Below are 13,812 nucleotides of genomic sequence, written 5' to 3'. Positions count from 1 at the left end.
AGACCACATGGATTTTTTTTTCTTATCATGTGGTTTGTTAGCCATCTGCCAGACAAAGTGTGTATCTGTGCTGCCGTTGTCATCTTTGTGAGGACCAGCTGCACTTTTCGGCCTTGACAGGACTTTTTTGTGACGTGAGGACATTTTGTTCAGTTCGTACTCTTTCAAAGAGCTGTTTGAGGGGTTTGGACGTGGTTTTAGGGTTAAAGTCAGGCTTAGGTTTGGGTTAAGGGTTGAGCTTGAAGGTTAAGAGGCTGGGGAGTGGATCATTTCAACAAGGCTCCTCGTTAAGTATGTTCAAAAGGGGACATTGAGGGGACTTGGCTTCACTTTTATTACAAAGGATTACAAAGTAAAAGCACAGTAAAAGCATATTCAAAACTTGATTAGAATTGAATTGTTAAGTCTGTCTGACTACAGTGATATTTCTGTTTTTATCCACATGAGCGTGTACACAGACTGTAATTATCTTGCAGAGCTTTTTTTGGTCTCTCTTAGGGTTGAAGGTCATTTTTTACTTGAATTTACTTGCTCCTCTGTTCAGTTTAATTCGATTTATTTACCTACAAAGTTTTACATTATTGTTTTGGTTATTACTGCTTTTTCATTTGCTGAAAAGTCCCTTCAAGAACAGGAGTCACAACAACATCACAGTGTTTTAGAAACTAGGCATTAAATGAGTATATACTGCTCATAAATGCTTACTACAGGCACTTAGCACAGTGTTGCAAGAAGCAGAAACAATATGTTTGTTACTGTCTTCAAATAAATAATACTTTTTCAATCATTCATCACATTAGAGACAATTTCATGTTGAAGGATCCTTCAGCAGGTCACATCACTGCAACATCAGCCATCAGATGGATCATTTACAGATTCTCACTGAGTAAACCTCTTAATAAATGGAGTTTTTTAATAAGTGAAGGTCCTAAAAAAAAAGGCAAAAATATACGTCTGGCAGCAGCTCAGTTCAGTGTAACATAATATTTCATCCTTTGAACCATTAAATCCTCCCACCAAGAAAAACATCTCTCCTCCTTATAAGGTAAAATATCAGAGAGGGTCAGTGAAGGAGATGAAGTCATCGTTTGAGTCACCCTCAACCAGGAAGTACATGAATGTCATTATGTGTCTGACACACACACACACACACACACTTTGATGATTTCTGATAATATTAGATGGTTAGTTGGAGTTTTGACTCTCGGGCTCGTGTGTGACGTCTCGTTTGTTTTCGTCTCTGCTGATATTTTGTCTGACGGCGTTTTCCTCTTCGAGAACCTTCATAACTGACTTCATGAAAGCCGCGCCGAGGCTGCTGTGTCACCACAGCAACTCCGGTCGATCCAAAGGAAAATCTGTGGGATGTTTTGGCTTAAAGGAAAGTTTTTTTGTGGCCCACAGGAACAGAAGATACAATAACATTCAGTACAGGAAGTTCCCATCAATCCTTTTAAGAGGAGAACTCAACTCATTTTCTCTCTGTAACATTTGGGGAAAATGTCTCATGTGACAGTTTAGACTTAAATTAAGTGTTTGAAGCAAACTGTGGAGTTTTAACTGCAGTTTCCTTGATCTCCTTGGAAATGTTTGACTTTCCAGTTTGAATGTAAACTGCGTCATTTCGTGGGAAGGAGGAACAGTTTCAGTCTGGGCTCCAGAAAAAATATGAACTTTTAGACCATTTGATGTGTCTTGATGAGGTTTAATTGGCAGTGCCATCCCAAAGTCGCAGTTTGACGGACATCTGACGCTGCATATATTGTATCGTTTCCTGTTTGTGTAAAATATGCTCATTTTCTTTTAAAACTAGCTGCTAAAACAGAGTGCCATGATGATTAGCATGTAGCATCCAACACACTTTAACTGTATCTTCCAACAGCCGTCCAGCAAAACAAGGGAAAACACTCATAACTTAGCCAGACTGTTTAATCTCATCCTTTCCCACAGTGGTTTGAACTATTACATTTAGTCTTATAGCAGCAACGTGTCTCAATGAAGCTCGAATGTGAAAAACAGATGTGTTCCACTGGTTAAACAGGTGCTGCATTACAGTCAACATTAAGTCATGTGCATCACCTGGCTAAAAACATGTTCAATAGTTCTCGTCAAAACACAAAAATAAACTCTTAAATATAGAAAGCTGTCATCCCTGGTGATCCATGAGCCAATAAAATAAAGGACTGAGTTTCAGCTGCAGCTCACCTTCATCTCCTCCTCTTCTCTATGAGAGCCAGGATGGAAACAGATGATAGTCTTTGGGATTTCTCACCCCGCCTGACTTTGATTATGAAATGCTGTATCTCCACTGTGGAAAAGACTTTCTTTCCTAAACTCATTAATCATTAATTAAGAGATGGCGTCACCCTCCAAGTCACAGCTTTAACAACACTGGGGTATTTTCCAACACCAGTATTTTCCAGTATGCCGCTCTTATGATGAAACCGTTTCCTGCTGCAGCACAGCGCCCCCTGTTGGTGCAATCGTTTCCTGCTTTCTGTAGAAGGCTTGAGGGAACCCTTTCACATAATATTTTGTAGTTTGGACTTTTCTCAATGAAACACAATGAGGAATGTATATGAAATCACATTTTATGTTTATTATCTTTCGGTAAATTACTACAAACATACATTTCAGCTGTCGTTCAGATATTATGCTTCAAAGGGCATAACATGGTTGATTACATAGAGATTTACATTCCCACCTGACTGACTCTATTATGTAATCCAGGGATCAGGAAGTGAACTGTCACCTGATGTTTTCTCCTCTCCTGAGACGGGCTAAGGTGCATCCCCCACAGACAAAGACAGACAGACTCACTTTCTCTCCCCACAAGTCAGTTTCTGGAAATCCCAACATCCACCGAAGCATTTTTTCACCTTTGCTTCTTTCATTCATTTATCGTTGGACTTTCATGACCAATCAGAGGATTTCAGGAGCTGGGAGTTTTTTCCTTTCAAGCGAAAACTGTGTGGCCCTGAGGTTGGAATAAATCAAAGTTCATGCAGTGTTTGATCTGTGAGAGTAATAAAGTAATGCTGTGAGCAGTATTCTTACTGTGGTTACAGTTACCTGGATGATATCAAGTACCTGTAATCCAGTAAATGATTGACATGATTTGGAGTAAATGAAGGTACAGATTTCCTAAGTGAAACCCATCACTGACAAATCAGTCTGCTGGGAGCTGTGATACAGTAAAAACCACCTTCACCTCATCTCACTCACTTAGACCTGTCACTGAAACCAGTGCTGCACCTGAGGACCCCAAGTGCTGCATGTTCTCTAGCTCCCTGCTCTGCCACTGCACGATTAGTTGGATCAGGTTTGTTGCCAGCTCTCAATTGGCTTAACACACCTGGCTTACATAGCTAATCAGACCTGGTCAGAGTGGGATGGAGCTGTCCCGGATTTCTCGGCTTCTTGGATAAAAATCTTATTTCCACACAGAAGATGGTAAACTTTTCAATAAGTCACATACATACAAACTTAGAGAAAAAACAAGCTACAACAGAAAGAAATGGGGAGAAAACACTGTTGTACAGAGTGATTTCCTTCCAAAACAATATGACCTGCCAGGTGTGAGAAAAGTAACAGCGCTTGTTCTTTCAAGGTGATCGTAGCCATTAAAATAAAACTTGGGATGTTATTATTCATTTTAGTTGTGTAATAACAGTACCAACCAGGACCAAATCACAAATAGAAGACTGTGTTTAATGTAATCAGCCAAAGGATGTCAGAGCAAAGGGATTCTCACACCAGCTGAAGAAGAGTGACGCCTTCTGGACAGAAAAGGAACTACACTGGGGGGAAAAAGCAGGTTCTTGGACACGTTTAAACGCCAAAAAACACAGATTTATACTGCAGACAGCAAAACTCAGAACATATTCATGTCTGTCTGTCCTGTTTTCAGACTTACGGATGATTTTATTTTATGACTGAAGTGAACTGCTGTCTTTCAGATGGAAAAAGAAACCACAGTTTTATTTACTGGTACAAATACTACATATAACTGCAGCTGGACTGGTGTGAGTTTGTTAATAATGGTGTTTTATTAAAGTGAGACCACTGAAAGTCGTCTATCTCTGATCCATGTTTGACTACATGTTTAACTTGGAATGAATCAGTGACACTGGCTGTGCTATTGTAACACTTTGATCATCTTCTTTATCTTCTCACTCTCTCATAATCAGGATTTTAGAAGTTGTAATATCCCCAAATTACCCACAAAGCTGCTGCAGATTTGACTAGAAAATGCAAAATGATCTAATTTAAAAATACTGAATATTAGCACAAAAAAAAATCACCTCCATAAACACATCAGCCCTCATCGGTGCAACGACACACATCCCTTTACTATATGGATTACGCTGTGATGAAGAGGAGGGAAAAAGAAAACCGTACACATTGTAAACCCTGCTCGACATGAAACACTCACCGCTGCTGATGGAAGAGGAGGAAATCGGCAATATCAACATCACGAACTGATGTTTCAGGATCGTCAGCTCGGTCGTGACCGATCCTTCACCGCGCTTTTCTCCTCAGCGTGTGTCTTCCACCTCTCGGTATAATTAAGACCACATTACTGGGTTAAATAAGACTCCATTTCCCAAGATGCAGTGGTCCCAGGGTTAATCACAGACTCCGCTGTGACCAAAAACCCAGTGCAAGTCTCTTCGTCCTCCACCAGTTCAATAATCCATAACGGCTGTTCACTGAGGTGACACCGACGCCCCCACTGCCGCTTCATCGCGGACATTTTTACCGTCCACCGTCACAGAGTGAAAAGTCTGCAGGATTTGGAGGATAGAAGTAGAAAAAGGAAGGAGGGATTAACAGTCCACAGCTTGTATCATCAGTTTTCATCCCTCTTGTCTTCCTCTGGAAGTCTCCTCCTCCTCCTCGCTCCTGGTTGGTTACTTCTGCAGCTCCAGGGGCATGCTGAAGGTCTCGTAGACGTTGGCCGAGAACTCCTTGACCTGGTCGTTCATCAGCAAGTCCTGAGAGAGTCCGACAGAGAAATACTTATTCTGCTTTTGCTGGTTCTCTGCTTTTAATCTGACATTTTTTTGGTATGTTGTGTTCGAGGTAATAATTCCTGAGTGAAAATCATACTGTACAAAGGTGGCAGTCATCCACTGATAACTTTAAAATCATTTACTCATTTAAATAATTTACTGCAAAGCATCATGCCTCCTGAAGTGGAGTAAAAGTCCAATATTTGCCTCTGAGATTAAATGGAGTAGAAGTATACAGCTGCATCAAGTGGAAAGAACCACTTATGTGTACTTCAGTACCACACCTGAGTAAATGTACTTAGTTACATTCTACCACTGTGATTCACTTTCTGTTTACAGGTGAATGAACCTTTGCAGATCCTGATGGGATTTGTTTGTCTACATTTGGAGGCCGACTGACCAGTGGATCATTAACAACAAGCGTACTTGGCTTTATAAGTTGGCTTGTTGAGTATTTCACCATCTTTGAAAGCAAAAACAACAATGGAAATATGAGTAAGTGAAAGCCAGCATCCCGTTCTGAGGTACTTCTGTCTGATGTGGGTTTCACTGTTTGTTGGTCTTTTGTCAAAACATTAGTTCTATTCATAAGGTTGGTTTCTCAGTTTCTGTCATGTTTGTGTGTCTGAGCACAGCAAACAGTAACAGTCTGGCTTCACCTGAACGAAGTGGCTGGGAGTCTCACTGCAGATGGTGTTGATCTGACCGTTGACGATGGGGATGATCTTCGCCAGCGGCAGACTGACTGCAGACAGACTGAATACACACACACACACAAAGTATTAGTGGTTCTTATGACCACAAAAACGAAAAACGAACACAATGCTTATGCAGAAAAGAAAAAAAAAAAGTCAGTCAAACAGCTGACCTATCAGGTGCAGAGCTGGGGGCGGAGTCACCCGGAGGTGGGCGGAAGAACTCGGCCAGGTTGTCGAGAAGCCGAGAGAAGCCTCGGTTCAAACAGGCGTTCAGGACAGTGCTGAAGTCTGGACTGGAGTCACAAACACACACGTCACAATCACAGAGTCTACAGGTGTTCAACCGACTGGTGAACAAACGCACAGGTGTGGTGTTTACCTGTCCAACATGTCTCTGGTCTCGTTTAGCAGTTTGATGGTCACGGCATCGCTTTCCGTCAGCCCACATGCCTGGAGAGAAGAGAAGAGCCGTTAAACGTGCAGAGGCTTTACCTGTGATCACTGCGGCGCGGCATCCTGCGAGTGCTGCCACCTGGTCGGCGAGCGCGTTCTCGTCGTCGGCCAGCATGTACCGGGACAGCGGCCGCTCCGAGCCGGCCTCCACCTCCGCTCTGATCCAGCTCAACTGCTGCTCCAGCTCCAGCAGGGACAGGCTCTGCTTCAGAGACATGCTGGAAGCCAACAGAGAGTCAATCAACAACTGTTTTCATCGTCCACCGAGAACGTTAAGTCACCTGTTAAAAAAAAAAATCATGTAGTGATGTAAACATGCAATAATCATTAGTTAGAGAAACTCACCCTCCCAGTGAACTCTGCACTGCTTTCTTAACTACTGTCATCAACTCTGTCAAACCTGGAGACAGAGAGACAGACAGACCGGAGACAGGCGTGAAGGACATGAAGATTGTGTTGACAGAGGGATGAACAGGACTAAACAATACTGTGCTCTTATAAGGTTTTAGTGTGTGTGTGTGTGTGTGTGTGTGTGTGTGTGTGTGTGTCCATCCTACCATCTCCCAGTAGATACTGGATACTGGACAGGTACTGCTGCTGGACGTCTGGAGGAGCCAGAGGAGTCTGGGAGAAAAAAAACACAATAACACACAGGTGTAAATGGATCTATAATATGTCCAGCTGCTGTTTTCCTCTCCGGTTTGTTCTTCTTCTGGATCGCAGTCCAGAAATCTCAGTGAGACTCAACTCGTCAACTCAAAACTAAAGCCAGGCTTTTTAAAAGTTTTCAGCCTTCATCTCCTGTCAAACGCCACCGAAACTCCTCTGCAAACACCGAAATGATTTGTTGCTGAAATTTGAGCTGATTGCTCAGTTAGTCAACCTCAAGAAGATTAATCTGCAAATATTTTGATCATCGATTATTCACTGAAGTCATATTCTAAACATTGTTTTGGTCCAGCTTCTCAAATGTGAAGATTAGCCAACTTCAATAGTTTTATATCTTTATAAGATGAAGGTTTGGGCTTAAAACAAGACATTTAAAGATGTCACCTGTCACTCTGGAAAAACACAAATATTTTTGAGACATTTTATAGATGAAACGATTAATTATCGTCAGATTAATCAACAATGAAAATAATAATTAGCTTCAACCTGAGTTAGACCTGAAATATGTGTCTAAAACTTATTTTTCTTCATGAACCTCAAACAGCTGAAAGTCACCTGACAGGAACTCATAACGTGAACAGCAGAAACTAACAGAGCTGCATCAGTCCCCACTGTGTTCTCTCTGGTTCTAGAAGTGGAAGAAGCTGGAGAAGATGCCGTTCCTCACCTTTGTGTTCTTGCCTGCAGAGTTGTCCAGGTACAGGTATCCTCCGATGATGTTCAACTGGACTCTCAGTAGAACCACCAGCATGCAGGTGCTGTACACGCCCACGATGGTGCGAGTGAAACCTGAACAAGACACGTGTTTGTGATCACACGCTCCAATCTCAAGTGGATTATCTCCAACTAACTGGCAGTGAGACGTCAGAGTGTGTAGGACGATGTCTGACATGAAGAACAGAACTTACTGATGATCTTTAAATCTTCCCAGATTTCCAGCTTATTGGCCGGTCTGTGAGACGATGTGAAAGAAGGAAAAGCAGCATTACTGTTTTATTTCAGCATCACGACGACTGCGACTCACATTAGACTTTACAGCACCTTCACCACATACAGTGAAGTGACACTTAAATATGAATGTTAAGTAAAATAACCATGTAAAAATGGTGACAAACTGGCACATTTGCAGAAAATAAGGAATACAGAAACAAATCTACACCATTTGAGCCTTAAACATGTGTGTAATTGTATTTACAAGTAGTTGAGGAATTGTTTGATCTTTTGAACACACGATTGTACTCACTTGGTCTTGAGTAGTGTAGTTAGGCTTTCTGAATTCAGTTGATTGATAATGGCTTCTTTCAGTGGAGGGAGCATGGACAGCACTGCAACACACACACACACACACACACACACACACACACACACACACACACACACACACACACACACACACACACACACAGAGTACAGTCAAATCAAAAATGTTTTTTTGCTGTGTTCAGCAAAGACAAAGTCTTCATTTCACTTTTGTACTGCTGATCCTGACCTAAGTAGCACCCTAAAGGATTGTTATTCAGAAGGACAAGTGTAAAATCATTACCAGTCATGTTGCAGGTCCTCTGGTTGACTTCAAAGTGGAACTGTCGTCTGGCCTGAGCGATGTACTCTGTCGCCTCCTTCTCCTGGATCTCCCTGATCTTCTTCTGGGCATATTTACCCAGGAAGTACACCCCTGAAGGATTGCCAACAAATAAGAAGTAGTACTAACTAATATCATGCACAGGAAATATCCCTCAACCATCAATCGCACTTAAAACAGCACGTAGAGTCACCAGCAATTAGCACAAGTTTATATGTATGTATTTGTATGTAAGAAAGCTTATTAATATTGAGCAAATCCACCAACTTTCAATGGTTCTCAATGCCCACTAAACGCTACAGATGCCATTTATTAACTATCAATAATTACTACAAAATAATTCACTATTTAACAAGACAACACGATGAGCCAACCTGCAGATCCACGCAAGATAAATCACAATATATAATATAAATGAAGTGCTCAGCAGTTAAAGGCTCGCATTAAAGGCGATGAGGCTTAGCTAAGTTAATATGCTAACATTTAGCATCCACAAGTGCTGCTCTCATGCACAGAACGTCAACCCAGACTTCATTCAAATTTCTGGCAATTTAAGGATGTGTCCCTCATTTGCAAAGCCTCGAGTAAAATGTAATCAAATACCTTCAATGAATCGTTACAAGTCATTTTAAAAACGCGATATTCAACGAAATCACTGAGCGAAGTTAATTTCGGGAAAATCTATCATTTGTCGTCTAGTCTTGCCATAGTTCTTTCCAATTTAAGCACACCTGGTGGTTCGTAGTGGTTTGAACTGTAACTTACTTTAACGATGGAAATTATGCTACTTCATGAAGACTATATACATGCCGAAGAGAAAAGACATAACGTTACTGCTAGATTCTTAAAAGTTCTTGAAACATGTTTTTAGTAGCATGACTTTTGTCGGTAAGTAAGAAAATATGAAACATCGGGACATTTCAGTGCATTCAGGCGTGTTGCTATCTCAGAAGCTAACAGAAGACCAGTTACCTCCAACTACAGCTCCGGTGAAAATAAATTTCCTTTTGTGGCGTTTAATAAAATTCCAGACCGATGAAAACATCTTTTGACAGTGAGGGGTTCAGAAACTAAAACTCAAAACACGGTCCTTAACTTTGTGCTGACTATTTTAATAACATGTCGTTTGAAGAGTTTCGGCTAGCTAGCAACTCCTTCCTGCCATGCTAACTGTCAAAAAGTGCCGAAGTATGTCTGTAAAGGTAGGAAAAGTAAACATTAAAACTTCTTGTTTCCGATTTCAAAATAAAACACGATTTGATCTTAAAGACTTAAAGTTGGTCTCATTACTACATGTACCGGTGATAAAACTGAAGACAAACTGTTGTTTATAAAAACAAAGAAAAAATGGTAAACAAATGCATTATTCACACTACAACCTATGGAAACTGAGGGATGTTAAAATTAAATATTGTTCCTGAGACACTCATTTTACATCCTACATCCAAACACTAACACATGGAGACATGTCCGCCATGCTGGAAAAATAGACGTAATTAATCAAGTCTTTATTTTGTATAAAAATCCCACAATTTCCGGTTTACATCTAGCCAACTGTAGTCACCTTGACGCATCGAAAAAAATCGGCATGAGCGTGCAGCTACGCGGTGCATCATTGGTCGATTCGATTGGTCATGTCTGGAACTGGTCCGTACAGTATTATCTTCCCCTGCCGGTGCAGTTACATGGTACGTAAACTACAACTGACGAAATTAAAACTAAAAGATACCCAAGAAACACAGATCGTATGCGATCATATCACATGCTTTTGTTTAGTAAAGTTACGTAGGAACAGTTGCCATGGGAACAGAAGAGGGCAGTAGGGCGGATTCGTCGGGGTGTTTTTATCCGAGTGATGAGGAAATTGAGAAATGGATGGACAGCGCTTTTGACATGGTGAGTGATAAATGTTCGCAATATATCAGCCCTTCACTTAACATACATTCTTTTACACATACATAATATACATTTATTATTTTTCTGGAGTGCTTCAGGGCGTTTGAGCTAACGATTTTGTCATGATATTGAACTTTGAGCTTCCCTTAATTTGTCTCATAACAGGTCTAAAAATGCATCACAGGTATAGCCAGAAAATTTGTTTTCACATGAAATAAATAGACGTTCAATTCGTCTGATGATCTTTGTGTTTAGTATTTTCTGCCTCCACATGTTGACCTGCTGTAAATGTGTTGCTGCAGGCCAAAGACGCTCTGGAGAATGGAGAGGTGCCGGTTGGATGTCTGATGGTCTACAACGATGAAGTCGTGGGCAAAGGACGGAATGAAGTCAACGAGACCAAAAATGTAGGGAAGTTGAGAGAATGTGCTGTCTATGAAGCACAATTAAATACAGGCAAACTCAAAGTATCTAATCTAATTGTGCTTTTCTTGACCACAGAAAATACAGTGCTTGCTGGAGCCAAAACCTTCACCTCTTAAAACCTTAATATTTGAAAGGGAGTTTGGCATTAGGTTTATCCAGCTCAAAGAGAACATGACCCCTGAGCTATGCAAACCGCAACGTATGTTGTTCTGCGTGCATTTCTATGTGTGTGTTTTAGGCCACTCGCCACGCTGAGATGGTGGCCCTGGACCAGCTCCTGGACTGGTGTCGGCGTGGCAACCTGGATGTGAGCATCGTGTGCGAGCGAACGGCCCTGTATGTCACCGTGGAGCCGTGCATCATGTGTGCTGCAGCGCTGCGCCTGCTCAGTATCCTGCACCAACCTCTGCATGTGTGTGTGTATATGTGTGCAGCTGTTGTTCCTTCACCAGCTGTCAGGTATCCCTGTGGTCGTGTACGGCTGCAGGAACGAGCGCTTTGGAGGCTGTGGTTCAGTCGTGGACGTTTCCTCTGCAGACTTACCTCAGACTGGGACCACATTCAAGGTCCGTGTTCGTCCCTGGTGGTTTTTATTTGTGTGTTCTTGTTCACTGTGCTTGTGTGTTGATGTTTGTGGTGTTTCCCTGCAGCCAGATTCAAAGTGTGTATAGGACCGTGTGTCTTGTGTGTGTGTTCAGTGTGTTTCAGGTCACAGAGCAGAAGAAGCTGTAGAGATGCTGAAGACTTTCTACAAACAGGAGAATCCAAACGGTGATCAGAAACTCTCCTGTTCCTCTTTTTTCTCCCCTTTCTTCCTCCTTCATGTCCTCCCTTTCTCCTCTCTTCTTTCACCTTCTCTTCAACATTCTCTCAGTTTTGCTGCCATTCGTTCACTACATTTCTTTGTTTTCTTCCTTCATCTTCGCCTTTTTTTCTTTTCGCTAACAGAATTATTTACTTTCCGTCTGTTTCAGCTCCGAAACCCAAAACAAGGAAGGACTGAGCATCAGCTGTACATTACATCATTATCTTGTTTGTATTTACCTCATTGTATCTTTTTTTAAATTGAATAAATGACATTCTAAATATTTTTTGTGTCGCTTACAGACTTTCCTCCAACACAAGTTGCTTTTCAGTCAGTCTGCCAGCAGGGGGCGCAGTAGACCAGCTAGTGTCCCGTGAAGGAAACTTGAATGAGGAATGACATTGTGGTCACTTTGAATGATAAACCTCGTATCTCCTGAACATCAGCAGGCACAATTTAATTTTCCGTTGCTGACGTTTGCTTAGTCGGCCATTTTGACTTTTACCGTTCGTAACCACGCAGTCGTGTAAATGCGAAACACTTCCTGTGTTATTTTTCTGAGGACGAGACAGAAAGTGTGTGTGTGTGTGGGTGTGTAGCAACACTTCTCAACAGGAGTGACCTTCACAACTGCTCATAACACACACACACGCACACACAATGACAGAATTCAGACTTCTGTTGTTTTACTTCCTCTCAGACACACACACACACACACACACACCAGTGTATACTGTTGCATGTCACAGTGTTTGTGTGTGTGTGTGTGTATTCGCAGTATCAGCAGCTGGGAGGAGTTGAAACACTGCAGGAGTGTGTGTGTGTGTGTGTGTGTGTGTGTGTGTGTGTGTCAGGTCTCCTGCTGTTTTTTTTTAACTCCCACTGAGTCCAACGAAGCGAAGGAGACATTTTGTCTTTCACACTCTGTCTCTCTTTTTAGTTTCAGCGTTAGTTTTGCTCTTCACCACTTCCTTCCTCTCTTCTTCCTTCCTTCTTTTAGTGGCTGACAACTTCCTTCCTCACGTGCTTCCTTCCTTCCTTCCTTCCTGCTTCCTTCCTTCTGTCTTTGTTCATTTCTATTGTTATTCTTTTACAACTTCCCTCCCTGCTTCTTTCCTTCCTGTCTTGCTTCCTTCCCTTGCTTCCACCTTTCTTTCTTTCCACATGTTTTCTTCCTTCAGTGGTTTAGTCTTTCATTTTGTTTTGCTTTTGCATTTTCCAAATCCATTCTTTCGTTCACCTATTTTCTACTTCTTTTGCCTTCCTTTCACTGTCATTATTATTCTTTTACGTCTTCCCTCTCTCCTCCTTCCTTGTTTCTGCTTATTTCCTTCCTTCCCCCGTCTTCCTTCGTTTCTCATCCTCTTTTCATACTTCCTTCCATCCTGTTTTACTTGCTTCCTCGCCATCTTTCCTTGCTTTCATGGCTCGTCATGTTTCTTACTTTTTCCACCCTTTTTACCCTGTCTCCTTCCCTCCTGTCATCCTTCCTTTCTCATGTTATTTCCTTCCCTCTTTCCTGTTTTGTTTCTTACATCAGTGGTTCAACAGCAGTTTTTTTCCTCTCCTCTCCTCTCCTGCTTCCTCTTTCCCTTTTTTATAATGTTTCATCATATGTTTCTTTCCTTAACCCTTGTTCTACTTCCTCTTCACACAGACGTGTCATAAAGGCACAGTCCATAATACATTTCACATGAATGTAATACAGTTAAATCATGTGGGCCGGCGTCCAGCTCCTCTCTGCTCGTTAGCATGTAAATCTATGCTAATTAATGCAGAGCAGAATATTCCAGAATGTTTTAATGTGTCACCTCAGAGTGGAGGAGCTGACGTGTTACTGAAGAGACGACACACACACACACACACAGCAGTGCAGAGCTAGCTGTTAGGCGCTAATGAACAGAGTGTGTTGTGTCAAAACCTCCTTTCCAAACTGACGTGAGGAGTCACACACACACACACACACACACACACACAAAGCGATGTAACACGAGGTGTCATATCGTGTAAAGGTGAAAGAACAACACTGCCAGCAAAAATTAAGGACTTTATATTTTACTATCTCACTAAATGACCTGAGGGGAGAGGAGGGGCGTTTGTTTTTGTATTAGGGCGAAGCAGACGGGGGGAGTTTGGTTTGACAGGAAGTTGTCAAACCATCGCGTTGATGTGTTTTGTGGTTTCACCTGAAGAAAACAGAAAGAAACTGAAATGATCTTGGTCTCGCTCCACCCGTCTGCTCAGCGCTGGGGGAGGAATGAAGCGCAC

The 13,812-nt window shown here is 41.9% G+C and overlaps 2 protein-coding genes across 5 annotated transcripts; one reads left to right on the top strand and one right to left on the bottom strand.

Annotated features, from left to right (window-relative positions):
* Positions 1–2,585: 2,585 nt before the first annotated feature.
* On the bottom strand, positions 2,586–9,582 carry pex3 (peroxisomal biogenesis factor 3). Its single transcript, XM_041958579.1, has 12 exons — positions 9,390–9,582; positions 8,379–8,510; positions 8,079–8,160; positions 7,744–7,787; positions 7,503–7,624; positions 6,724–6,790; positions 6,512–6,566; positions 6,246–6,384; positions 6,093–6,163; positions 5,884–6,006; positions 5,675–5,771; positions 2,586–4,997 (listed from the first exon to the last, which is right to left on the bottom strand). The coding sequence occupies exons 1-12, from the start codon at positions 9,460–9,462 to the stop codon at positions 4,914–4,916; spliced, it is 1,089 nt and encodes a 362-aa protein (XP_041814513.1). The 5' UTR covers positions 9,463–9,582; the 3' UTR covers positions 2,586–4,913.
* A 490-nt stretch (positions 9,583–10,072) lies between these two features.
* On the top strand, positions 10,073–11,827 carry adat2 (adenosine deaminase tRNA specific 2). 4 transcript variants are annotated; one of them, XM_041958858.1, is made up of 7 exons: positions 10,074–10,105; positions 10,194–10,313; positions 10,616–10,720; positions 10,978–11,128; positions 11,199–11,305; positions 11,438–11,510; positions 11,714–11,827. In XM_041958858.1, exons 2-7 carry the CDS (start codon positions 10,218–10,220, stop codon positions 11,740–11,742), a joined length of 561 nt encoding a protein of 186 aa, XP_041814792.1. In that variant the 5' UTR covers positions 10,074–10,105; positions 10,194–10,217; the 3' UTR covers positions 11,743–11,827. The 4 variants fall into 4 exon arrangements, 1 of the variants encoding a protein (XP_041814792.1); XR_006007673.1 differs by having other exon boundaries at positions 10,073–10,105; positions 11,199–11,510; positions 11,714–11,787; XR_006007671.1 differs by having other exon boundaries at positions 10,073–10,105; positions 10,978–11,510; positions 11,714–11,787.
* The last annotated feature ends 1,985 nt before the right edge of the window (positions 11,828–13,812 follow it).

Source organism: Chelmon rostratus, chromosome 18 (genome assembly GCF_017976325.1).
Source record: "Chelmon rostratus isolate fCheRos1 chromosome 18, fCheRos1.pri, whole genome shotgun sequence".
NCBI classification, from domain to species: domain Eukaryota; kingdom Metazoa; phylum Chordata; class Actinopteri; order Chaetodontiformes; family Chaetodontidae; genus Chelmon; species Chelmon rostratus.
The sequence above is the reverse complement of the archived record's forward strand: the minus strand, read 5'-3'. Positions and strand labels throughout refer to the sequence as shown.